At 42.9% G+C, this 26,537-nt stretch overlaps 1 protein-coding gene across 1 annotated transcript; it reads left to right on the forward strand.

Moving 5' to 3' along the window:
* Positions 1–13,182: 13,182 nt before the first annotated feature.
* On the forward strand, positions 13,183–15,064 carry sox3 (SRY-box transcription factor 3). The gene has a single exon (XM_080035869.1). The coding sequence runs from the start codon at positions 13,390–13,392 to the stop codon at positions 14,287–14,289; it is 900 nt and encodes a 299-aa protein (XP_079891995.1). The 5' UTR covers positions 13,183–13,389; the 3' UTR covers positions 14,290–15,064.
* Positions 15,065–26,537: the final 11,473 nt, after the last annotated feature.

The following is a 26,537-nucleotide window of genomic DNA, read 5'->3' on the forward strand; positions in this document are numbered from 1 at the left end:
CAAATTCTCACTACTATCTTTATCTAAATAAAATAAAATAAACTCTTCTTTAAATTTACTGGTTGTTTTTTTCTTCTTCTCCATGTTAATGTTTCATTAGCAGAGATAGCCAAAGTTTGGAGGTGCCATCCACACATGAGCCGGCCTATTTTTTCCGAGTTTGTGGGACAAATCCTCTCATTACCTCTGCGGCTCATTGTGAGCATTCTGAGGGGGGTCTGCTCAGATTAGGGAACAGGAAGCAGCCCCCTGGCATGGCCCTCTCTACTCAGACCCCACTGTGTTGGGCTTATTAACCCAGCCTGGGAGAAGACGTACCTGCCTACCCTCTTTAGGCCGCTGTGGAGTACGCGCTCAGCCCGCAGAAGAATGGAACATTAATTAGTATTCTCCGCAGGGGGAACTTCCATTAGCACTTAATTTGCAGTAAGAGTACCATTCAGTCGGGAGGCCAGTTAGTCTCTAACACAATATGTTCTGTGTCTTTTCCCTGTATGTCATGGTTCAATTCTGATGAAAGACCTAGTTGTTTGTGCATGTGTGTTGAGCACATGGGCCGTTTCCCTATATACACACATATATATATAGGCTATATATATATATATATATATATATATATATATATATATATATATATATATATATATATATTAGGGCTGTCAAGCGATTAAAAAAATGTATCTAATTAATTACAGGCTCTGTGATTAATTAATCTAAATTAATCGCATACTTATATGACACTTGTATGCCTGTTTATAAACAGCTGTATAGCCAACAGTTTGTTTCACTCTCTCTCTCTCTCTCTCTCTCTCTCTCTCTCTCTCTCTCTCGTAACTTCTGTCTCCTCCCCTCAGCCAGGTTATAGCCAAAAATATTGACAGACAGACACACACACACACACACACACACACACACACACACACACACACACACACACACACACACACACACACCGTTTATGCATTAAGCTAGCAAACAAAAGTGAGACGGAAGATACTGAGAGTGTTGAACCTACATTGTTAATTAAGCACCCACTAAATCAATAATGCACTGACACTGCGGAGAATAACACAAGATAACTTCCTACCTTCATGCTTATTTTCCCGAAGCTTCCCATAAAACGTCCATAGAGCCCTCTCTATGCTTCTTCTACAGGTGTAGCTGCGCTATCGTCTCACCCCTTTTGCACCGGGTCAAAGGGCACTATTTTTTTAATCATGTTAATTTTTCTGTGATTAATTAATCGAAATTAACACGTTTATATATATATATATATATATATATATATATATATATATATATATATATATATATCTACATCTATCTGTGCTGTTGTTGTTGACAGAGCCTTTTACAAAGAACCTTCGAATCATGAGTAAATCAATTTGGATTTCTACATTGAACTACTGTGTATAAGAGTTTTCTGAGCCCTTTCTGTTGTCTAAGGGACCCCAACCATCAGTCTAATCTTTATCAGTGAAATACTTTTGGTTAACAAAATTAATATATGTTTTACATACATGACACATGGAAATGTCAGCAAAATAGGGCGAATCGATTGTATCAGTTGTCAGAAAACGTATCAAGAACACACACGCACACACACTGTTGCTACTGTTGACCTCGATAAACGGGGCAAACGCTGTATTCTAACCCTACCTCATGGCCTCGGCCCATGGTGGTAAAGTGGGGGGTGATTAGGGGATTGAGGTCAACTCTTCCCATTGGTCTGAGGGAAGTCCCTTTGATCTGCTGAGTAGGCATTCTTCTCTCTTCTTTTCTCTGTGTACTCTGTCCAGCGCCGTCACCACCGAGTAGGAACAAGGGAGGCTGTTAACCCACATAGGTCCACTCCTTCATGCTTTGCTGCTCCTATACTGCTGTCCCCTCCTGTACTTACCCTATCTCCTTTACCCCAATAACTGCTTTTGGAAGCTCAGGCGGTGGTACCTTTTCACTTCCCTGAAATCTGAGAGGCGGAGAGGCTGTTATTTGCCAATTTGGCCTGAATGGGGCGGACGGCGGATTGAATGTCGTTTTCCCACCAGGCTGCGCCATCTAGACCAGCAGGGGAGGGAGGGGCAAAGCAGCGAGTGGGGTGTAATGCTAGAGTAAAATTAGTGCTTTGATGGCAGCTAATAGTGTGTGATGGGTGGTGCTGACGTGGATTTCCAGTAAAGACGCCACAGGTTCCACCTCTCTCTCTCTCCCTCTCTCTCTCTACCTCTCTCTACCTATCGGGTAATGCAGGGCCTTGCCTTCATTCTCAGAGCTGTCATTTCGGCCTGATCAATGTAATTACATGTCTCCAACTCCAACTCTAGCCTGCCCGTGTCAAAGGGTCAGACCAGTTTTGTTTTTCCATGCACCGCCTTCTCATACACACAAACACACACACTCGCATATAGGCCGATACACAAACACAAGTCAGCCTTCGAGGAAAGTAAAGACGCTGCAGAACAACACTCCCAGATATTGTCAATGAAGACACTGTAGAAAGTATTAGTGCTGAGATGATTACGCAGCTCAAAACACAAACTTAACATTGTTTAATCATCTTGATACCTTATAATTACTTCACTAATTTTATGATGCTTGTTTTGTGATCGGAGACACAGGTGTACGACAGTGGTGAAATGCAAAGGATATTCAAATGCTCCAAATTAATATACATTTGAATCACATGACATCAAACAAGGGGGAATGTCAGCATAATAATTGGTGAATCAGTTGGAAAAAACTAAATAAGGAATCGTTCTAATAATTCAATTAATAATTTGAGTATTTTGCCATTGAAAAAAAAACAGTTGAATTTGAGGTACCTAAGTGCACTTTTGGATACAAGTTCACAGCATATTCATTCTATGGGAAGGTTCCCAGGTATTGCAGCTGTTTCCTCCAGTATTTTTTTTAACCCACATGAATCACTCAGGCCCTCACTCCCACTGAGAGACACGCGGATGAAACACAACACTATATACACCCGCCCCGGGGGCTACTAGGCACACACACACACACACACACACACACACACACACACACACACACACACACACACACACACACACACACACACACACACACACACACCACATTACATGTTTTGATAGCTTATGAGGCACGAGCAGCCCTGTGCCGCCCTGACATATGGAAGCTTAAAGGCTTCTTAAATATCCATATCAATCTGCATGCTTGTCAGCCTGACAATGACGGAAACAGGACACCATTAGCAGTATCATCCTCATCTGTGCAACATTAGAGAAATAGATGGCTCGCTGGAAGACATTCCTCTGGACGTTAGCCAAGCCAATGCACGGAGAGGGAACTACAGTTTTGACTTTATGATCGCTTTTAGTATTCTGTTGTTTTGACCTGTAGAAATGTTGGACTTGAAACACGTTTGCTTTATTTATGTGTCATGTTCCTCATTTTGTTTTGGTTCAAGAGTCAGAAATATAATATCCTGTTTTAAACTGGATCTGATTGCTCTGATTCCATTGTCCTGCCCTTTTTTTTGGTAATGCGTATATGCTTGTGACCGTGGCGAGGCGATTGTCCTTGCAGTGCTCCGCAGAGAGCATTGTACTCTCTCTCTCGGGATGGGAGATGTTTTGTTTTTGGAGCTCATTCACACAAGCTCTCCCTCTCTCTCTCGCTCTCTTTTTTTTTAACACAATAGCCCTCTCTCCTCTCACCCAGCGTGGCAACCCCTTTTTAAAATGGGGAAGCTCCAGGTCAGTTTCCCTTGCCAAGTTTTGCAGCCTGCCATGTTGTCTATTCTGCTCAGCTATTTAAAAAATGTTGAATATCAACAATGGCTTTCACTGGTGCATTGTCAACTTTTGTATGAAGCAATCTTGGCTGAATGAGATGGGTCCCAGAGCAGGGAGTGCTCGGCTGCAGTGTGCACCACCACGCCAGTAGTGACTGCTGCCCGGCTCTCTTTCTATTTCTCTGCTGCATTGGGAGCTGCCACGGTGGTGCTGGGGCTGCCGCCTGAATGGCCTTGGTTGGAGTCTGGGCTGAGGCTCTATAAGGGTTGTGGATGTCACTGTTATCTTGCGGTCCACGGTGGTGCTCCTGGGCCTGCTTCGCTGACAGCCTGCTGTTGAAGGTGTGTCTAAACAGGAGGGAATGGGAAGCAGCAGCCTAGGGACCAGTCAGCGATGGGTGAGTCTCCTCGATTTCTCTGGCCAGAGTGGGAGGAGGTTAGCAGTACAGAGAGGACAGAAAGAGGGAGGGGGCTTTCAGGGAGATGGCGCCGGGAGGTTTGTGTCCTATGAGTTCAGTTTACTACTGTTTCTGATTCACGCATGTGTTTGTTAAGACGTCTGATTTAAAGGTGGAGTCGGCAATTCTGGAGAACGCTTGTTAAAATCCCTTTTTGTCAAAATCAGTAAATATCTCCTTGTGATCCCCTACCTATAGCCTATGTAGGCTACTGTGTGTCTGTGCGCGCTGAAATAAAATCTGGTGGTAATACACAGTCAGGCTCTGTAAATGGGTATGTAGACAAATTGTATGTAAACAAAGGTGCCCACCTCAGCTAACAACATGCCTGTTTACAGAGCCTATGCTGTGCATTTATACTGTATTTAATTTGAGCGTGCATACACGCCCAGTACGGACAGGTATTGGATCGTGAGAAGATATTTAAAAAAAACATTTAAAGATAAGACATTTAAAGATTTTTTTGCATTTCCAAGGCCTTTCCTTGACAGTGCAGAGAGACAGGGGGGTACAGAGGGTAATGACATGCAGAAAACAAACACGGGTCGGACTCGAACCAGGTCGCTGCGGGGAGGACTGAAAAATACCTTTTTTGAATTTGACAAAAAGTTATTTTGACAACAAGTATTCTCCAGAATCACTGACTCCCCTTTTAACCTGTGGGGATTTTTTTCTATTTAAAGACACGCCATATCATCTGTGGGTCTAGATGTCATTCCGGATCGAATACAGTAGATTTTAAAAAATTTAAATAACCACCCAGAAGAACGGAGTCCATGTTAGAAACTACTAACTTTAGTCAAATGTAAAAGTCCTTTTGCAAAGAACACAGGCAACAGTGTGCCATCTCAGCAACCGTTTCAGCACAAATGTTCAGGCTCACTACACTAGAGGTTTATCCTGTCTGATATGCACATTGGATCCATCAGTGACATGCTGAGATCTGTGTGTTTGCAAAAGCACATACATTTATGTTTGTGTAAGTGAAGAAAAAGATGAAAGCAAGAATGAGAGCTTGTTTCCTGATAATGGTATTATAGCTTAGGCTCTTTGTCCTGCTGTCAGCCAGGAGAGGAGCTGGAAGAATCACTCCAATGCAGCGGAAACATCTTGTTTCATTGACATATCAGTCTATGGGGAAAACCAGCCCTCGCCTCTGCACTCCTCTGGTCTGTGATGCGTGTGCATGTACAAAAAAGTGGCACACCATGCTACAGCTCTTTATTTGTTAGTGATAAAGGAAAGTAAAGCATTATAAGTGCACCACGATCAGAGAAGACTTAGGGATTAAGCACTGTAATATACTGATTAAGCACTGTAATATACAGTGAATATACTATATACATAAATACGTATATGTACAGATATTGTACTTGTGCAACAAGGGATGTACTGTCTATCACAAATAATAACTTTGGGGACATAGATACAACTTCTGTTCAATCAAAAGAAAACTAATTTGAAATATGAAAGAATGACTTCTCGTATTACACTGCCGTGGTGCAGCATGCCATCTAATTTTTGTTTTGGAAATTGGATGTGTTTGTTACATGCAACGCCACATTTTTGAGGGATTCTTCAAACTAAACTGGCTCTAAAACATTTATCCTGCTCCAATGTTCTTTTCCTCACCTAATCAAAATGTATTTAAATGGGACACCGACTCGCCAAACATTCTTTTTTTCAAAGACTTACCTGAAATCTCCTAAATGTTACAGTCCTGGTAAAGTGAGTGGATACATCTTACCTTCTGGCAGACCTGTGTTGTCCTCTGCCTCACCTCTCAGCACTCAACCCAGGGCAAGGTGACCAAATTCATCTCAGACCAGCCCATCCATTATCTTGTCAACACAGTCAGCTTCCCACCTTAGTGTGTTCTTCTCCCAGAAGACTTCCCCTAATGAAATACCCAATAATCACCGCACTCATCTCGTCATGCTCAAGGTAATTAATATATTTAGAGGGCGATGGCTAACTCTTAATTAAATCATGCCTCTTTTAACGGGACCTTGACTGGGACTAAATTTATGACCACTAGCTTTATCAAGTGCTTTGCACGCAACAAAGATTTGTCATTTTCACCCAAATCACAGCTAGATTACACCACAATGGTACTCATGATTTATATATCAATTCATGCTTGTTTGTTTCTTTATTTAAGGTTTAATAAATTACCTCTCATAATTACCTAACCTAGTTTTAGGTTCTTAAAAGCCCCCAATTAATGCTCAGCGCTGTATCGTATAGAAACATATTAATTTTGGTGGAGAATGCAGATAACAACTTGGTGACATTAATCATATTACAAAATTGGGTGTATTTAATTAAATAAAGTCACACTGCAAATTAATTGTGCATTCTCACAATATTATCTTAAGCTAATGAAGGCTCGACAAAGAGACTGTTTCATTTTTTAAAAAGAGGCTAGATTAGTGGGATCTCAATTATGGCTAAAACAAAAGAGGGCTGCTTGCTTGGGAATGGCGCAAAGCAAAAAGTGGCGATTCAGCACTTTGGTCCAAACAAAAAACTGAGAAAGTTTCCATTGTTTTTGGGAAAAAACTGAACATGGCAATGATTCAAAAGATACATGGAAAATAATGAGCGCTGTAATTAGCCAGTCAGGCAATAACAGTATTTAAAATGATCATCATATAGACGTGCTTGATAATGCCATTCACAGGCGGCTCTTCTGCTTGCTGACAGACTATCATAACTTAAATTCAAAAAAAGAAAAAGGAAAGAGCAAAAGCATCCCGAGGCCTATATTCGCTGTGTATCTCCTGCATATTCTAAAACAACTAATGTGTAGCAAATCCCTGAAAGCAAATGAGATGTAATGCGATGTGTCACTGTTTCTAGAGAGTGCACAGATTAGAGGTTATAGTGTGAGCCAGCTTCTTCAGTTGAGGAACTTTGGGCAGCAGACTTTGTTCATGAGCAAACACAGAAGTTTTCGTGTTGCGCACTTGACGGCTTAATCCAGCCACCGTCCAGTGGCTCAGAAGCAAAACCATATTTATCAAAATTTTCTGCCTAATTTAAACTGAATTGAAATTAGCTTTCAATGGATAGGAGCTTATAATTCACTGTAATTTAGTATTTTATATTTCATTTAACGCATCATATACCAAATGCTTTAATATGAACGTTTCCCCCTAATCTGCTAACTAAACGTAAAGAGTCTTTGTCTGAGAAATGACTTCAAGCATGCTAATAATCATTGTATGTTCATTTGAAAACGCTTCCACCGATGTCCTCTCCTGTGATATAATATCATTTTCTTTTAGCTTCATTAGTCGATAACCAGAGTAAAAAAAAATGCTTGTGTCAATTATGGGGAGCTCCGAGGGTCAGTGAGTATATGAATTCTTAGCTGCACTCTGCTGCACATGATTACTGTATATTGAGTGGTCTCGAACAATGATTAACCCCCCGGCTGTGTTTTTGCATGCACTTGTGTTTTTGAGCGTACTTGATGATCGCATGTGTATGAAATGTGCGCATCCCCCCCTAACCACACACACACACACACACACACACACACACACACACACACACACACACACACACACACACACACACGATAAGCATCTACAAGGGGCGAGGAGGTGATGAAGTGAAAAACTGTTCCCCTTGGCTAAGTGAGATGGAGGGCAGTGTTGGGTGGTCACGCCTTGTCTGCTCACGACAGTGGTGGGTTAAAGAGATTACACTGGGTCTGTGTCAGCAGCCTGGGCCTTGCTCACACAAGAACATAATGAGGAAGGACATGCTTGGCCTGGCGAAGGGGGGGAGAAGGGAAGAAAAAAGTTACTGGAGTCAAACAGCTTTAAAAAAAAGTTTACATGTTGATTTACAAGCATAGATCACAGTGAGTGAGACTGGCTGCATTCCACAGAGCTGAACTTAGTCCGTCCCCTCAGTCCGTACGCAGCTTGGTTACATTTTTTTTTTGCTTACTCTGCCCCGTGAACCTGGAACAAGCTATAGCAGGAACTAAAGCTGTCCAGCTTGATTTCCCTATATGGGATTTTAAACTTTTTATTTTTTTTAATCCGGAGAGGACATCTGTGGGTGTTTGCAACCTCTTAACTACTGCACACTTCCACTTTGGCTCTGACATGTTTTATTATGTTTAGATACAGTTTTCCTGTCTGTCCATAACTTTGTGCGGACCTGTTGTGAGGTCACTCTCTTGAGAATGAGACCCCTTGTCTCAATAAGATTACCTGAATATATAAAGGTTTAATAAAAAAAATAAAAAATAAACAAGGTGGCTGTTGGGTACGAACACACCCCATTCTCGGTTTTGCTCCCCAACCACCACCACAATGAACGTTATTTGTGTTCACCAAATGAACACAAATAGCTTTGTTACGGTGGAGGCAAGAATGCAATGTTCTTGATCAGCCTCGAGTCCTCCTGACAGACAGACTTGCAACACGCCACTAAAGCTCTCCTGAAAGCTGATGCATCCCTCCTCTAAATGCATGTCTCTCTATGTTCTTTTATAGGCTCAAGTGACAGTCCTTTCGCCCTAATGACTGAACCTAGACGTTCTCCCTGTCTCAGAAGAGCCCCCATCACAGTAAGAGATGACCGCTGGTGGGGTTTGCATCCCAACACTTGGTGAGTGTCTGCCTATACATCCTTTCTCTCTCACAATGACCACAACTCCGCCGCCACACCCCACCATGGAATAATCCAGGAAACAAGTGACGACACACAGCAGCACTTAAAGCAACGTTTGTCTCTTAGATCAGCTCCCTGTCCGGCCTCTATTTATTTTTCTGTACTGATGCACATGCTGCAGTTAACTCTCTCTCTCTCCCTCTCTTTCTCTTCTACTCTTTGTCACAATTTAAAAACTATCAAAGAGTTTAATGTAATCTTATGGTGGAGTTCTGGCCATCCAACATTGATTTGGACCTACATTTCACATACTTTTTGTTAAACATTATTAATTTGGTTTAAACATAATGAAAAGGGGAAAACGCCCTCAGGTCTTCAAATTAATTTGTTGTTGTCTTCTCGAAGAGAGTCTGTTCTGTGGAGGAGACATAAAGGGATGTAAACCTTTAAAGCAGCAGCGGAGTCAAGAACATAGATATTCCCATTATTTTTCTTGCTATAAGATAAAAGTATTTTATCAAATCAAACCAAAAACTCCCATTAGATCACGCCCCTGTTCATAACATATCTGCCATTTATAGCCACAAAAAATTCTGTGATCACTAAATCTTTTCAATAAAGTGTTGCGGTTGCTATTTTTCGAATTTTACAAATCCAGGAATTTATTTTTTATTTTTTTCAAAAGCCTTGAGATTTATTTTTATAGCAGCTTTGGGAAGAATGTACTGACATTAATGAATGAGCCATGATTGATTTAACAAAATGAAAAAAGTGTGTAAAAGACGTTTATAGAAAACGTGTTAAAAAAGTTAAAAAAATAAAATAAAATAAGATTGGACAGAATGTATCCTCAGCCATGGATCTGTATTACACACAGGCATTAAACGTGTTAAATATATATATTTTTTTTTCAACGACAACTCTGGGTCAAATTACCACCAGGAATACTAGCCCTGCTTTGTGACATAAAGAGGTGATAATAGCGCCACTCTTATTCCTTTAAATGACCCGTGAATATTATTTTACCTGTGTTGAACTGGGAGGACGCGGCCATTCACGCCGGCACAATGGGAACAGCAGACCGTGCGTAAATTGCATCTTCATTTGCATTCCCCGTCCAAAAATCATGCAAATCTTAATGAGACAGTCTCCATTGTGGCCGTAATTGAAAACCCATTCTTCGTTAATTACTCTTCCTCAAAGGCCTTGTCCGCAGTCACTGAGCTGAAACAATAAAAAAAAGTTATTGATTCTGGAGGTCGTGGGGTTTAAAATCGGACACGTCAAATGGTGTTGTTTATTGTGGGGTTGGTGATGCCACTTTCGATTATTAAATTTCGATGTCGAATTGTAAATAATGAGATAAAAACTAAAAAAATACTTGTACATCGGCTATAGCAATAATAAAGCAATACAATATTAGCAATTATCAGTGACTTATTTACAGCTGAATTGCATTGCATGTGCCTTATTGTCTATTATTAAAGTTGAGCGCATTTTGTCCCAAGTGATTTTGAAACAGTCTGACCGTAAAGCTGTATGATGCGGACACGCAGAGAAACTAACTGGTTTTCTAAAGGTGGGATTAATGGCGTTTTTGTGTCAATTAGCCGACCTGAATAGCTTCTAATTCCCGTTAAAACTCTTTGAAAATGTAACTTACATTTCTCTTTCTTGGCCCAAAGGCCAGAACTATAAGCCTATACCCTTTTGTTTTCAACCCAAACCGTTATCCCTTCGAAGTGAGTCCCCAGACATATTGTGTGAACAAAGATGTCAAAGTTGAACAATTATTTTTCTTTGAATAATCCCAAAACATCATCATTGTAACGAAAAATACTAAATTATCCTCGAAAATGTCTTAGAGAAAAATGTGTTTCACCATATATGAACAATTCATCTATTACAAATGAGAGATAGAAATAGCATCAAATTATATATGATTCGAGCTGATCGCATGCAGGTTATTTCCTCTCATCGGGACATCCACATATTTCCCATCCTTCAACAGTGAGATCCTGCAGCCGCGCGCCCTGATGAGAGCCCCTTTGGGTTTGTCAGGCCTGTTGAGTCTGAATCGGAGCAGACTGTGCTGGTGGTCCTCCGTTCCTTAATTAGGAAATTAGCTGCACAGAGGCCCTCATTACCCAACTCCGGGTTACTCCTGGTGTGTTTTTTCTTTTCTCTCTCTTTCTTTCTCTCTCTCGCTCTCTCTCCCTCTGCTACCGGGCAATTTCCATAAGAAGATTACAAGCGGATCAGTATTGAGATCTGCCCAGATAAACAAATAACTGCTCCCTGAGAATAGACGGCTGCTAATTGGACGTTAGTTTTATTGCTCTTGCTCTGTTTGTAACGCCCCATTGAACGCGAAAATTAAATTCATGAAGTGATGTCTCTTTTTCACCACTGATTTACTACAACTGGGCTTTTCCCTCCCTGTATAAGATAACACAGCGGGTCTCTTTCAGCTCTTTGATAGTCTACGTGTAGACTAAATATAAAAGACATAAACATTATTGACTTATTTGTGTCCGTGCGTGTTTTTGAGTCATTTATAGGCCACACTTATGTCTATAGCCCATAGTGGCTGCAGAAAAAGGCTAAATGTCATATCCCTAATGCAATAAGCCTTCATTAGAAAGGTTGGATTTTGACATTTAACGTTCAAATGGGAAGTTTTCGTTTATTTTTGGGATTAGACAAGGGCAACACTGACTGGCAGATGTGATCGATTCATTGGTCAGTTAGCAGAAGCAGCTCTTAAATAAACCCTTAAATCAGAACTCTTCATACAGTGTTTTCAACTAAATGGGCGAATCTGAGTTGTTGTGGGCGATGTTCATAATGGAATCTGAGTTGTTGTAGGCTATCTCTAGTCTCAGCTCTCCACAACGGCGATACATCGTTTAGTATAAAGGGCATATAGCCTACATATGTATTTGTTATATATAAAAAAAGTGGTCATTCTGTCTGTTACTAGATAAAATAAATACATAAATAAAGCTCCAGGAGGCGAAACGCCTTGCCTAAATGCACATATCACAGCGCTTCACGCGGAGCTCATCTCAATATATGAGGTGTTAATGGTCGTTTTCGATGGGCGATTCGCTCGCGATCATTAACAGGTGTGAGGTTTGCCCCAGCTGAGCGATTGGTTTCAGCGGCGTGTCAGCTCGTTTGTAAGGAGACACATGCAAAGGAAGGAGACCACTTTACGGACAGCATTTTAATAACCATTAACACCGCACAGAGAAAACAAGTTTTTAGGTCGAGTGACTCACTCATTCACTCACTCACATGACCGAGCTGAGCCTAGTCTCCCACTGCAACTTCTGCTCCTCTGGGACTAAAGAGACGAGTCTGTCTCCTCCACAAGAGGTCGTTGATGCATTAAAGTTTTGCATTGGGGGCCCTCCAACGCCGCAGAAACACACGGAATAACGTGCCATTCACTTCATTTAGATGATGAAATTAGATCATTAATTTGTCTCTGAGGGAGTCTTCATTTATATATGTTTTAATCTGAACGTTATTTGTTTTATCCAAGTGGAGTTGTTGTTACTTTGTAATTTTATTCAAATTAACATTACATTAGGATATCAATGTAAAAAATAAGATAAAAAATCAATTCGTTTAGTGGTTTGAAAGCACAGAACCCCCCATATGAGTGACACGGCCAGTTTTTATGTAAGCTAAATATATTTTGTGAAATTGGTATTAAAGCAACAAAGACATGCAAGACAGTCTTTTCTTTGCTATAGGCACATTTTATTCTACTATTCCAATTTTTACTTGAATCACTTTCACTCATTTTAGGTTTGTGTGTGCAATCGGCTCTTTAGGCTAATTATTAATTTACATTTACCTTTGTTCCCTCTCACTAACTAACTTTATTCTACAGTCCGTGCAACCTTCTTTTGCATGCTCTAGTCAAACAAAACAACAAACAAAACCATAAAAGAACTCTATTTTGGGAAGCACTTTTCCCCCCGAAAAATGCTTCTAAAGCAATACGGCAATTTAGGCCTAATCGTCTGTATTTTCCATTAACCACTCATTTTAATTTTTCGGATTAAAAATATTTGTAAATCTGTAACATTTTGCGCTGAGGTTGTTTTGCTGCGCTGCAGTTTTAAAACATTACCCCTCTCTCCTCCTCTAACCAAAACACAGCTCCGGTTGGTTCCACGATTTTCTGCGCGCTGATTGGTCACCTGCTCCTCATTGTCACGCTGTCAATCTACGTCACATGGTCTGGCCACTAGGCCTATTAACACATGAGCTCGGCGAACAAGTTTGCAGACTTCTGTTTGAGAGCCGTGAGGGACAGAGCTGCTTTGAGCTGAGAGGAACCAGAAGCACCTGCAGACACATTTGCCTCAGTTTGGGCACAACTTTTTCCCGTCTTCTTATATGAGACTGGTTAGTACCTCTACCTCTTTGACTTTTGGCGCTGTTTTGTGAACTTTTTTTTTCATTTTTATGAGTGAGTGAGTGATCACTAAAAAGTCGCCTGAAAGAATGTATAACATGATGGAAACCGAGCTCAAGAGCCCTCTCCCGCATTCCAACTCTGGTTCTGCGCCAGGCTCCAAGAACAACAGTGCCACGGACCCGGAGCGGGTGAAGCGGCCGATGAACGCCTTCATGGTGTGGTCGCGTGGACAGCGGAGGAAGATGGCACAGGAGAATCCCAAAATGCACAACTCCGAGATCAGCAAGCGGCTGGGCGCTGACTGGAAACTTCTGACCGACGCCGAGAAGAGGCCGTTCATCGACGAAGCCAAGCGTCTGCGCGCAATGCACATGAAGGAGCACCCGGATTATAAATACCGTCCCCGCAGGAAGACCAAGACCTTGCTCAAGAAAGACAAGTACTCTCTGCCCGGCGGGCTCTTGGCGCCGGGAGGCAATGTCGTCGGCAACTCGGTGTCGGTGGGGCAGAGGATGGACGGTTACGCGGCGCACATGAACGGCTGGACGAACAGTGCCTACTCCCTCATGCAGGACCAGCTGTCCTACCCGCAGCATCACGGCATGAACAGCCCCCAGATCCAGCAGATGCACCGGTACGAGATGGCAGGCCTCCAGTACCCGATGATGTCCTCGGCGCAGTCCTACATGAACGCGGCGTCCACGTACAGCATGTCCCCGGCGGCGTACACGCAGCAGACCGGCAGCGCCATGGGACTGAGCTCCATGGGGTGTAAGACGGAGCCCAGCTCACCGCCACCGGCCATCACCTCCCACTCTCAGCGCGCGTGTTTGGGGGACCTGAGGGACATGATAAGCATGTACCTGCCTCCCGGTGAGAGCGCGGAGCATTCCTCCCTGCAGAACAGCCGGTTACACAGCGTCCATCCGCATTATCAGACCGCAGGGACTGGCGTCAATGGGACTCTACCTCTCACCCACATCTGAGAGCAACTTAAAAAAAAGAAAAAGACTTTAAAAAAAATAAGTACTTCGGATACTTGAAAATAACTTTTTTGGTTGCTATAAAGAAACACAACGTTCAACAGTTTCGTTCAAAAAGAAACAATTTTATCTCGATATCGTTTTATTTTTTTGAGTTGTCCATTTGAAAACGAGTTTTAAAATAATGGACCGAAACTGAGCGTTCGTTCAGCCCATCAGAGTAAATTGCATTGCAAAGAAGCTTTTTATCACAAGTATAAGCAATCAATGTGTGTGTGTGTGTAGAAGAAATTGGACTTCTATATTTTAATTAATGCCATATTTTCTCTCTACGAAAAGGCATGTGGCCTCATTAAGAGAGGCTGGTGTATTTCAGAAAAGCTGGATGGAAAAGTTGGATCATAAATGTTTACACTTAATTTGTAGAATTGTCAGTTGTCTCGAGTTTGTCCAAATGTATGTAGTCTTGTTTTTTCTTTCTCTCCCCTCTCTCCCTCATGACCTTTAGGTTAAAAGGAAATGTTAAGACTGTGCGGGTCGCAAACGCAGGTTTTATTTATAGTAAGATTTTTTGTTTTTAGCTTGTGAACCCGATGTTTGTCACGTGAAAGATGTTCAAAATAGTTTTTTTTGTAAAACGTTATTTTCTTTGATGGTTTTTGACAGTGTCATGTTTACTCATTATCCTGAACGAAAATGTTTATTTAAACTGACGTTTCTACATATTTTAAGATCATCCTCTATTCTTAAATGCTGAATAAATTTGTACAAAACATGACCTGTGACTTTGTCTTTTTCTATGGCTTTGGTTCTTTTAAAATCTCTGGTGTGAAAGTTATTTCACAGGGAAGCATCAGATTGAAAAGTGACTAAACTCTTAAGGGCAATCTGTTGTTTTCAGTGATACTCCTGATACAGGAATATTTTCACCTTGGTAATACCTTTTTAGATCTATATCATAGATAAATATAGTATGTTCTAATTATTTTACAAGCCTTTTAAGGAATGGTGAAAAATAATAATTTGCTTTCCTCAACTTGCAAAAACATGCTGGCTCTTACATTTAAAATTAACAATACAACTCTACAAAATTATAAGGCCTGTTGAACTAACTGGTAAACAACACAGACTGATTTTAAACTGATATTTGAACAAATAAGGGTCAATTTCATTCTATTGCTTTAATTTAATTGGTCTGCGAAATAAAACTCTGCTTCGTCAATTTGCTGTATAGATTTTTCTTTTTAAAGCTATCCAGTTTACTTGCCTATTTCAGTATTCCAGTATTGACTTGGTGAAGACAGGATAAGAATTTAATTCCACAGGTTGTCGTCACTGCCTCAGTCAGTTTTGACCTGTTAATATTTTATCAAAAGAATCAGTAGGAATAGTTCTACCATTATGTAAAAACAAATTTGGGAACCTAAACAAATAACACTTAAAGCAATGGAATTATTGTCAGATCATTTCAAATATAAAAGTGGTATAAACCTAAAGTAATACATTTAAGTACACTGTGGCCCGTGATAAATCAGAGATGCCGTCTGTGACTGGTTTCATAAATTTACTATAATTTCAATGTTGATGTGTGTGTTTGTATATTTGTGACTGTTTGTTAGGAAATGAAAATAATGTTAAAGATGACTTAAGTTAATTGGGGATCATTTTATTAAGTTTAACATTTTGCACGTTGACATGGGATTTATTCTTTCATTTCCCTTCAGATATGCACAGAGGAACTTCAGGTGTCATTTACATTTGGAACTTTTCGGAATCTCTGGGGCACTGTTATAATAATCCATCCACCTTTCTGTTCTATTAGAAATCAGTGATTGCTCAATAAACGTAATAGTGGATTTGCCTTCCCCAACAAATGATATACTGAAATAGCTTCACATTTATAAACCTAACCTAACCTCAACAACACACTCACCGTGGTTGACACTAATAATGCAGAGGTGTGTGTGTGGTTGAATGGACCTGGCAGTGTATACCTCAGGATAAATAAGCTCTTGGCCACCAAGAGGGGCCGAAGCAGTGGCGGTCCTGCTGGCCTTCCCACACTCCCTGTAGGACTTGATCCACAGCTCAGCGCAGCGGCCTGGATTAGCCCTATGCGCACCTTTTGTGGAGGGAAAGATTATCCAGACCTCCCTGCATTCACTGATGGGGTCTTAAGTCATTCTAGCGTGCCAGCGGCCACCCGTCACCAAATCACACTTTCCAACTAATTTTTTTGTAATTAAGCAGCTTTTCTCTTTTCCTGTCAGAGTTGTTTGCTGTGGGCTGGACAGAGTGATGGGTTTTAAGTCATTTATCAAACATGAAAAGTTATGCAACTTTAGGATAGCTTTCACCTGCACAACTCCTTTGATACACACTTAAGTTGTGGGTTATCTTTCAGCCAAAATGTTGAACTTTCTGCTCATAGCCACTGATGCAAACGTTTTAACTTGTCAGTCGAGTGAAATATGTCTCCAGTAAAGCTCTATGTGATCGCAGGGATTGGCTCAAAACTGTCAAAGCCTAATGATTTAGGAGTGGAAATCTGTGTTCTGAGGGAAAGGTGTGCGGCTGGACTGTGCCATTGTTTATCGATCATGTTTGAATGTTCTGGCAGTGAGGCCATCCGAGTTGGGCTCCCCCCAGCCACCCCCCCCCCCCCCCCCAGCCACCCACCCCCCCCCCCCCCTCTCCCCCTGCCGAGCACCCGCAGGGCCTCTCCCTCTCCCCCCCCTCTCTCTCTCCCTCCTGTCATGTGGAGCTCTGTGCCCACTCAGCAAGTGCAGGCATATCCCACTTCCATCTGCCTATGACCTCACAGCCCCTGTTTGTTTAACCCCCTCTCCAAAAACTAACCTAATTATATCCCTGTAGAACATGGATTCAGTGGATTCCCAGTGGATTCTGCCACTGTGTGTCTATGCACACCTAAATATATGTGTGTGTGTGTGTGTGTGTGTGTGTGTGTGTGTGTGTGTGTGTGTGTGTGTGTGTGTCTGTGTGTCTGTGTGCGTGTGTATGTACGCAGCGTATATGCAAGGCTCCGGCTTAACAGCGGCAGTGCTACAGGCCATGTTTCAGTCGTGCCTGTTTTTTTTTTTCATTTCACATTATGTCAGAACATGCCCCGCCAGTTGCATGTCTTGTGGGAGTATTTGTGAACAAGGTGCTAAAAGCGGTGGTGTATTTTGAGTGTCTCTTTTTACGTCAGCGTGATGAGTGGAAAACAGTCTGACGTTGGTGACATCACTAATTTGCCTGCTCGACTGGCTGGGCAACTTCCAGCAGGAACACACCTCGACATACTCTCAAGCCTTCCACGTAATCTCTAACCCAAATCTGGAACCTCCTCTGATGTACGGTTCAGAAATCACCCAGCCACATAGTTTGAGTGTGTTTTGGGACGTCACTTATGACGGAGTCAGACTGTATTGATCTGCTGTGGCTGGGATCTCCAGGGAGGCCCTTTTGGTCTGAGCCCGCAGGGGCCTGGAGTGGCCTGTCCAGCTCAGGCAGGCCTATCCATGAGCGCTATGGGACTCATGTGAGGTACTGAGATTGACAGCAGAGCGGTGTGCATCTGTGTGTGTGTGTGTGTGTGTGTGTGTGTGAGTGAGTGTGTAGAGGTGCGGGGGTTGGGGGTGGGGGTTAATCTCCCTGAACTGGGGCAGATGTTGTTAACGAGCTCCTCTCAGGTTGACTCCCTGCGTGGGAAAATGGCATCAAATCCTCCTGGGGTCAGGGCTTTTGGGCTGACCCACTGAGAGACATCCCTTCTCCTGCGCACCATCCTCTCAATCCCCTCTCAATTCATTTATTCACTCACTCATTCACTGACGGCACTCACCGGAGACACTAGAAAAATCACATTTGACCAATCTTGTGAAAGAGAGCGAGGTATATACACTTAAGCACATCCCCAATTTTCTTCTCCTTGCCTGAACATATATGAGCACTGACAGACTTGTTTCAGTGGAGCAAATTTCTCATTAATGATAGCTGTGGTTGGATCGCCGTGCCTTACACAACCGCAAGGAATGCTGAGTGGGAAACGCTTCAAAGGAAAGCATGCCGCCACTCAAGATACTGCATCCGCCCAGAAGCGAGTAAGTTGTGTTTATGTCAGTGGAAAGTAAATTAGTTGAATTAAGGGCTTATAGACTCTCAGGCGCCCAAGCTGCTATAGGGTGAGGTATATGAAGAAATTAAAAGAGGGCGCAAACTTACACTTGAAGTTTAAAGTAAGATTATGTGTGATAGCTTTGTTTTTCCTCCATTAGCCAATGCTTCGGCTTTGTTCTGATACAGGAGGGATCTCTGTTGAAGGATTTGTTCCAAAAACACCTGACACCTGTGTTCCATAGCATGCTGCAAATAAGTCCAAGTCAAACCCTTTAAATGAATTCAATCAACCAAACATGCTATTGTTTGACCTATGTACAGGCTGTGTACACTGTACACATGTAGTGTGCTGTGATGTGGCGAGGGCCCATCCGTCACGTCTTGAATGGGCATGTCTCTTTACCATATCATGTCAACAAGGCTGCTTTAGGGTTTATCCTGACTTAAGTTTTTAATGCGAGGGTCATCCATTAAGGTGTCTCGCTCTGAAGGTGTGTTTACTTTGTCCCAGCAGGTGTGTGTGAATATGAGACGCGTCAAATATGAGACTGGATTACCGCCTCTTTTGTCCCAAACAAAACAAACACAAATCACACGAACAGCTGAAATGGGAGGATTCTGTTTTTCTGCCGTCGCGGTTTGTATGTTTAGAGAGTTTTCGGATACTTTTGACTAAGCACTACCGGGGTTTACTTGAACTTGTTTTTGCTTGCAATTGTGGTTGGAGGAAGATGTGTAAAACCACACCAACACACGCACAGACTCACACACACACACACACAAGTACACAAGCATGCAACTAAGTATTGCGGCTGAATTAAGAGGCCTCTTCCTGAATAACCTGTAGGGGCAATTACTTACAAAGGGTTGTGCATTAAGGAAAGCTCAGACACCGAGCGAGACTCTTCCAGTGTGTAAAAGTGTGTCTGTCGCAGCTGGTCCCTTTTCTGTAGCGCACATCACTTTGTCTATAAACACTGGAGCATGTAGCGTTGCTTTGAATTCGCCAAACTGGACTCCATGACCCCACTTCTGACCTATCTTGGAGGCCTGAAAAAATGGGGCCAAGTGTATATGTGTACTGTATGTACTACGCCTAGGGACAGCTAAGAGAGTATGGGATTGCTGCAAGACAATGCAAGAGTCTGGGAGGGGGGAGAAGGACTTAACGGGGCGACAAGGGGGAAGATTAGGCCTCTCATCTAGGCCACATATATTGATTAGTGTTTGTCGAGGACAGTGAGAAGGAACACAGATTGACAGATACACAATGGGTGGTGCTGTGACTCTGCTCCATCAGAGGCCCTCTGATCATATCGCTATTGTCAGGAGCTGTGTTCATTCAGTAACCTGTAAAGCCACGTGTGCCCCCTCCATACACACACCCACACACACTAAAAAAAACATCAACACTTATGCATATTTCTAGACACTACCAAATTGTGAGCAAAGATTTATTTTTCTTAGGGGCACTGGTCAGGTGGGGGGCAATTTGGCATTTATTGTAGCCCTGTGTGTGTGTGTGTGTGGTTTATGGGAGTGTAACCCTGGGAACATGGGGGGAGGTGGAACACACTCAGCGGCGGGTCAGTCCTGACTGACTCTGTCACTTATTGATTAGTTGCCATGGAGAGTTAGTCAGGCCATCTCTCTTGGAGGTGTGTCCCTGAGGGGCAGCAGCACTGCCCAGATGAGCCTGTGGAGGCTTTGTCTGCAGGGGGTTAGTGTGTGTGTGTGTGTGTGTGTGTGTGTGTGTGTGTGTGTGTGTGTGTGTGTGTGTGTGTGTGTGTGTGTGTGTGTGTGTGTGTGTACACTGTCTGTGTGTGGGTGTGTGTGTGAGAGCATGTGACCTCGCTAACTCTCACTCGCGCTTCCCCTCATCCTCATCCCTCCTTTCTTTGACCCCCTGTGGTACTTTTTTCTTCTTGCACTTTAGGAGCTTTCACAGTGGACCACCTCTCCCGGCTAATCTGCCATATCTAAAATACATAAATGTTTATGCATATATACACCTTACTCCCCAAGGGACCGGCTGCAATAATGGGGATTGTAAACAAATTGTCCAAACGTATTGATCTGTGAAATCCCCCCCCCCCCCTCCTCCTTCATAACCGCTGGATTTGGCTATACTCATGTGATCCTCTCTCATCACTGCTCTTGTGTCGTCATTGTTCCCCATCAAACGTTAAGCTGAAGGAGGGGTAACGGGAGAGAGATGGATGGTCTGGATTGTGTGGTGTCAGAGGTGCACCTGCAGTATAGCTGAGGCCTGCACTGACAGCCCAGCAGGGGAGCGTGAGGGTGCTGGGCTTCACACTTCCCTGGAATAATTACGAGGCTTTGGGGAGTTCAGGTTGGTGGCTAGGCAGCATGCCAGTATTTACTCTCAGGAACAAGGTGGAGAGAGAAAGATAAACACATGCCGTATACTGGCCGTCAATGTAAAAAAACGTTTTCCTCCGGAGCAGCTCTCGTAGTTGTATGACATTTGAAAACAAATTAAGATCAGACAGTTTTAGAGGATAATGCCGTTGTTTGGCTTATATTCATAGCTTCGGATGTTTTCTATTAGTAATAATAAAAGAGTCATGTGTTGAAAACAAACTCCCAGTTTACCCAAACTTATAAAAAAAAGAATAAATGAACAGAAATGTTGACTTTAGTGAACATATATCAAAGTTTACAAACTGAACTCCTGGTTCAACTTTAATTGACCATATTAAGTGCATTGTTTGCGTGCCAAGTTTTGATCGTACATTGGTATTTTGTACTTTTTATTTTATTTTTCCCAATTGTAAGTTATTAAGATCATCTGGCTAAACTGTCTGCATGCTCATGTTTTTTGGCTTTGTTGAAGTAATTTCACCATAGAGAAGAAGGCCCAAAAATATGATTTGGATTTAACCATTGATGGTTCTGCCATTAAGGCATCTAAAGCTGGCTTAAGAGTTACAAGAAGAGTCTTTAAAGAGAAAAAAGTAAAATTTCAGACTTGATCCTCACTTAAAATAGCAAATTTACCTTCGGAATAATGCAAACTTTTCCTCCTTTTTTACGAATATGCGCACAAACTTCTTCACCCGAAACTTGACGACTGGGCCCCCCGCTTACCCTCCCTAATATCACACCTAGGATGCATAAACATGCCGGTGCTCCTCACATCACCCCACCCCGGGGAGAGTGGGTGTGGGGTGGGGTGGGGGGACTGCATGGCTTTAGTGCCGCACTGTGACACCAATCAGGGTAGATGGCGGGCTCCTTTGTCATGCAAACACCAATCGCTTCTTGTCTTATTCAAATGTCTGCCTTCTCTCTTTCTCCTCTCCCTCACTCTCGCTCAACCCCTTGCTCGGCTTCCCTCCGTCACCCTCACCCTTCCAAACCCCCTGACTTCAGCCCTCTCTCTCTCTCTCTCTCTCTCTCTCTCTCTCTCTCTCTCTCTGTCTCTGTCTCACTGCCTTCTTCTCGCTCCTTCTCAAGTCCAAGTAAATCCTGGCTGAGAGCAGAGGGGAGCCTTTTTGGGGCCCCGGGGCCGCTGAGGCAGGCCTCTCTCCTGGGGGTGGGCCTGTGTCTCAGTGCGTGGGGCTGTTTCCAGGCCCAGCCAAGTCCATTTCATATTCAAATGTAACAATCAGGCCTCTGACCCACAGGGGGCTCTTTATGGCCGCGGCCCCAGGTCGCAGGGTCAAGATGGTGATTTAATAGCTCAGGCAAAGAGGAAAGAAGCAGGGGAGCCAAGTGATTTAGGGGATGAATGAGTAATAAAAAAGCATTTTTCCTAAGTTGTCATGTAAATTTCAATCCGTATTCAATATGAGGCCTCCCTCTACACTACTAGAGGGCTTTCCTTCAATGGCTTTCTAGTGGACTTTGGCCATTCAAAGTTAAGAAAAGTCCGTCTTCAGCTCTCGCTCTTGACTTGCGCTTGGTGTAAACAGTAGCCGACGGTGAAGCGCAGAGGATTAGGGATGGAGATACGCAGACGTTAAAGAGTCATCATGCTCGTATGGTGCCACTGTGTCTCAGAGGTTCTAATGCTCTGGAGTGGCCTGTTATTCCTGTCCCAGAGGGTGTGTTAGTGCAGCAGCTCCAGCAGCATAGGCATGTTTGTGTGTTTAAATTGTGTGTTAATGTGTGGCAGAGAGTGAGAGAGATGTTGTTTACTAGCATGTTATGTGTGTATAGAATGTAGCTCACGTGGCTTTATTTGACAGGGTTGGGCTGCCAGACACTTGGACCCACAACACTAAGTGTACATTTTAGGGAATTTCTTCACTGGCGTCAGTTCAACCTGTGACTCATGTACTCCTGTACGGGACATAGTGTGTCCCGTACAGGTCTTCTCTTAACCTGACTCATGTAAACCACAAACAACACCTCTAATCTGACATCCTAATTGGAGATGAAGCTGTTTTTATTTGTACTACCCCCCTTTTAATTATCAAACTTCGGGTTCCTACTAATGTTAGCATTTCTTGCTCAAGTATCGCCAAAGAAATCCAAGGTACTGACACTGAATAGACACACTAATGAAACTCATAAACACCATCCAAGTACAAGAATTATTCTACAAATACATACATACAATATATGCTGATCTAAATGATAGATATACCCCCATACATTCATAATTATATCTCATATAGGCTCCAAGGCAGAATCTTCACTTCAACGTTTTACTTTTTTCTTTTCACATCACTGACCCACATCATTACAACTTGAATTTCACACACTAGCTGTGGTAAACTGGAGCAGATACCTGTAAAACAGTCAATTCACTTTTGTTTTCACATGATAAAGTGACTTGACGGAGAATGATTTGGCGACAGAATAATTGATTGTCAAGTTAGGCAAAAATTACATCTCGTCCAATGTGAGGAATTGCTGCATCTTCTTTTGTAAACTAAGCATCTTCAGGTTTTTGAATGTTTATTTGACAAGACAAGACATTGGAGGAAGTATCATTGAATATGTGCTAGAGTGAGTGTCTGATCTTGCACAAAAACTGTGTTTTTTGAGTAGCAGAGTATTACATTTCTCACATGGGTAATACCGTTCCAGAAAGTGAAATGTATAGAGTCAGAGTGTAATGAAATGCATGGCTTACAGCAAATATCTTAAGAATATATTTTTTTGATATTCAATTAACATTTGATGCTTCATTGTCGGAACATCATCTCTACTGGTGGTCTCAGAGAGATTACCAATAACAAACTGTTGGGACACTCTTTAGCTTTCAGTGGCAGTATAGAGGAGGCTTCCGGAAACGGGAGGGCAGCATGGTGAGAAGAGGTTGAGGGGCCTCTGCAGGGCAAAGGTACAGGGCAAGCCTCAGTGGGCACAGATGTAGCTCATACTCATTACTGCTCCTCTACTGCTTTAGAATAAAAGGGGCCACTCCCGCCACATGGCCACTGTGCCACGCCTGCACCCCCCCCCCCCCCACCGTCTCCCCTGCCACAGATCCTCAGTAAAGGTAGCACCAGGCAGCACCACTTGCAGTGTGTGCTCCCGTCACTTGTGGCCGAGCAGTTGGGCAAAACATGTCATTTTTGCAGTGTGTGTAGGCTGGGGTGAGGGGTATAGGACGGGTGAGTGTAGAGGTTAAACTAGGTTGGGGGGGCTCTTTTCCTTCCTCTCTTATCTCCGGACTGACCATTCTCTTTTCCCATCCCCTCCTCCACCCTTACAACCCCCCCACACCCAGCCACCCCTTTCTCCCCCTTTTGTGGCCTGTGCACCTGCAACCCTTGAGTCTGGGCAATAAAGCTGAAGAAGGATTTGTCTACTTGAAGGCTGGAGGGAAAAGCGGGGGGAATCATTAAGTACGGCCAAACACAAAAGCAACAGGTTCAAACTGATGTGGATGTCTGATATGGTGCAATGCCATATTGCCCGGGCGCGATGGGCTCGATATAATGAAGTTTGACATAGAAGGAGTGAGTTTAAGCAGATTTGCGTCCAGATTTACGCCCCTGTTTGGGTTTGTGTCATTACGAATCAGTTTGATCTGACACATGATCAGCTTTGAACCCATGGCGTGCTTTACTTCCAATTAGGGATAACTAGGGATGTATGCAACACAAACACTACCATACCAAACCATACATATCAGAAAGATGTGCATTGTTTCAATCTTTTTGACAAGGCACCTTTAAAATATTCTAACTATAAATAACAATTATAGTTAGTTATTATGTATTATTAACAATAGTGAACTTTAAGAAGTTGTAGAGTGAATAGGTTTTCAAAATAAAAATGTTATTCATCAAAATGTATTCTAAAATTCTAAAATGCAATTCAGAATCCAACAATTCTGCATAATGAGCAATAAGATACATTTTGATTCTGATATTTTTATTTTCCTTACTTATACATTTTTTGAATGCATTACTTTTACTTGTAACAAAGGCTTTAGACAACTGAATGGCTACCTCTGAGTACTTATTTTACTACTGAATAACAGCAGCAATTTATTTCCATAATGAACACAATGCAAATGTGAACCTTTCTAAATCAGTCCAACCTCAGCCTTGCTGGGAGGATCTTTTCCTCAATTTGAATAACTGAGCAGACACATCAGGTTCATTATAAGCAAACCAACCATACAAAATACATTTACCATTTATAGTCAAGCGATGGTGCAGGAAATATTCGGACTCATGGCTTATGATTGTGGTTCCCCAGGAAAAGCTGGTTGTTTACTCACAAAACCCACGTGTATAAAATGTCTCCACCGAACTGCAATAGGACTTCACTGTAGCCAGAATATATAGGACAAGTGAGATTGTTCTCAGCCGTGTTCTGCTGGGTCTCTGTTCATTCCCCACCTGTTGTAATGTTATGTTCAGTCATGTAGAACTTTTTTTCTCGCCCGTTGCATGCCAGGCCCCCCACATTGTAAATCGGCGCAAAGGGGGGAAAAAAAGATTCCGCTCTTTTAGAGTGTGACCATGAAGGCAGAGGAAATCACTCTAAACGGTCTTAATTCTGCCATTAGATGAGAGGGAGCGCCGAGGGGATTGGCTGGCCCTGTGCCTCCATATTCACAGGAGCATGGATGAGGCGGAGGAAGCCATGCTGAGAAAATGGTGTCGTAATCAGGAGCCAGCAGTTCTGCCTGATCAGGTACACGAGCCCCCCTCTTCTCCTTTCCCCCCACCCCCCTTCAATCTCTCTTCCCTTCCCTTGCCCCGTAAGGAGTTCCTAATAAGAGTTTGGACGTTGCGAGCTCTCTCTTATGTGCGGACCTGGCAGGAGGGAACAGAGATGAGGCCTGAGCTGGGGGTTGAAGCTGGAGGTATACAGAGTTGTAGTGGTGGGATGTTGGTCAGATGGGTGGGTGGTTGGGTGGTGTGGGGTTGGCTCGTTTTTTTTTGTTTTGTTCCCACATTTGATTATTCAGGTTGGCTGAACTAAATTCTAAACCCATAAAATTCGTATCCCCTCTGGGGGACCATTTGCATATATTTCGGTTCCCCCGCCTCCCTCACATCCCCAATCCCCCTTTTTTTCTCTCAGAAAGTGAAAGAGAGGGCGAAGCAACCAGGCCTGTCTAGGCTTTAAGATGTCACCGTGGTGTGAAATATGGGCGAACAAGCAGGGTCTTTGAAACTCAAACTAACCCCCCACCAGCCTCTGAGCCACTGCCACTGACACACACACACACACACACACACACACACACACACACACACACACACACACACACACACACACACACACACACACACACACACACACACACACACACACACACACACACACACACACACACACACACACACACACACACACACACACACACAGTCATCCTCTGTGGAGATACGTGTTCTGAAGGCACCTGGATTCTTTCAGGTAAGGCACGATGGTTGTGTGCTGTAGCATCTGTTAGGGGTTCCATTAAGAAAGAGTCATATATGTACAGCTGATAGAAAGGAAACGCCTCTTGTTACACATGAGTGTGCCACTTTGTTTTAATGTTTGGCTCCATGAGAAGTTTATTTATATGGGAATTACTTTCATACAATTGTGGAATCATCTTGTTGTCAGTTGCCTATGTGCAGCTATTTATTTACAAAATAACAATAAGCCATGACATGTCAAACTCTGCCGGCGGGGAGAAA

Source organism: Ammodytes marinus (assembly GCF_949987685.1).
Source record: "Ammodytes marinus genome assembly, chromosome: 10".
Classification (NCBI taxonomy): Eukaryota; Metazoa; Chordata; class Actinopteri; order Uranoscopiformes; family Ammodytidae; genus Ammodytes; species Ammodytes marinus.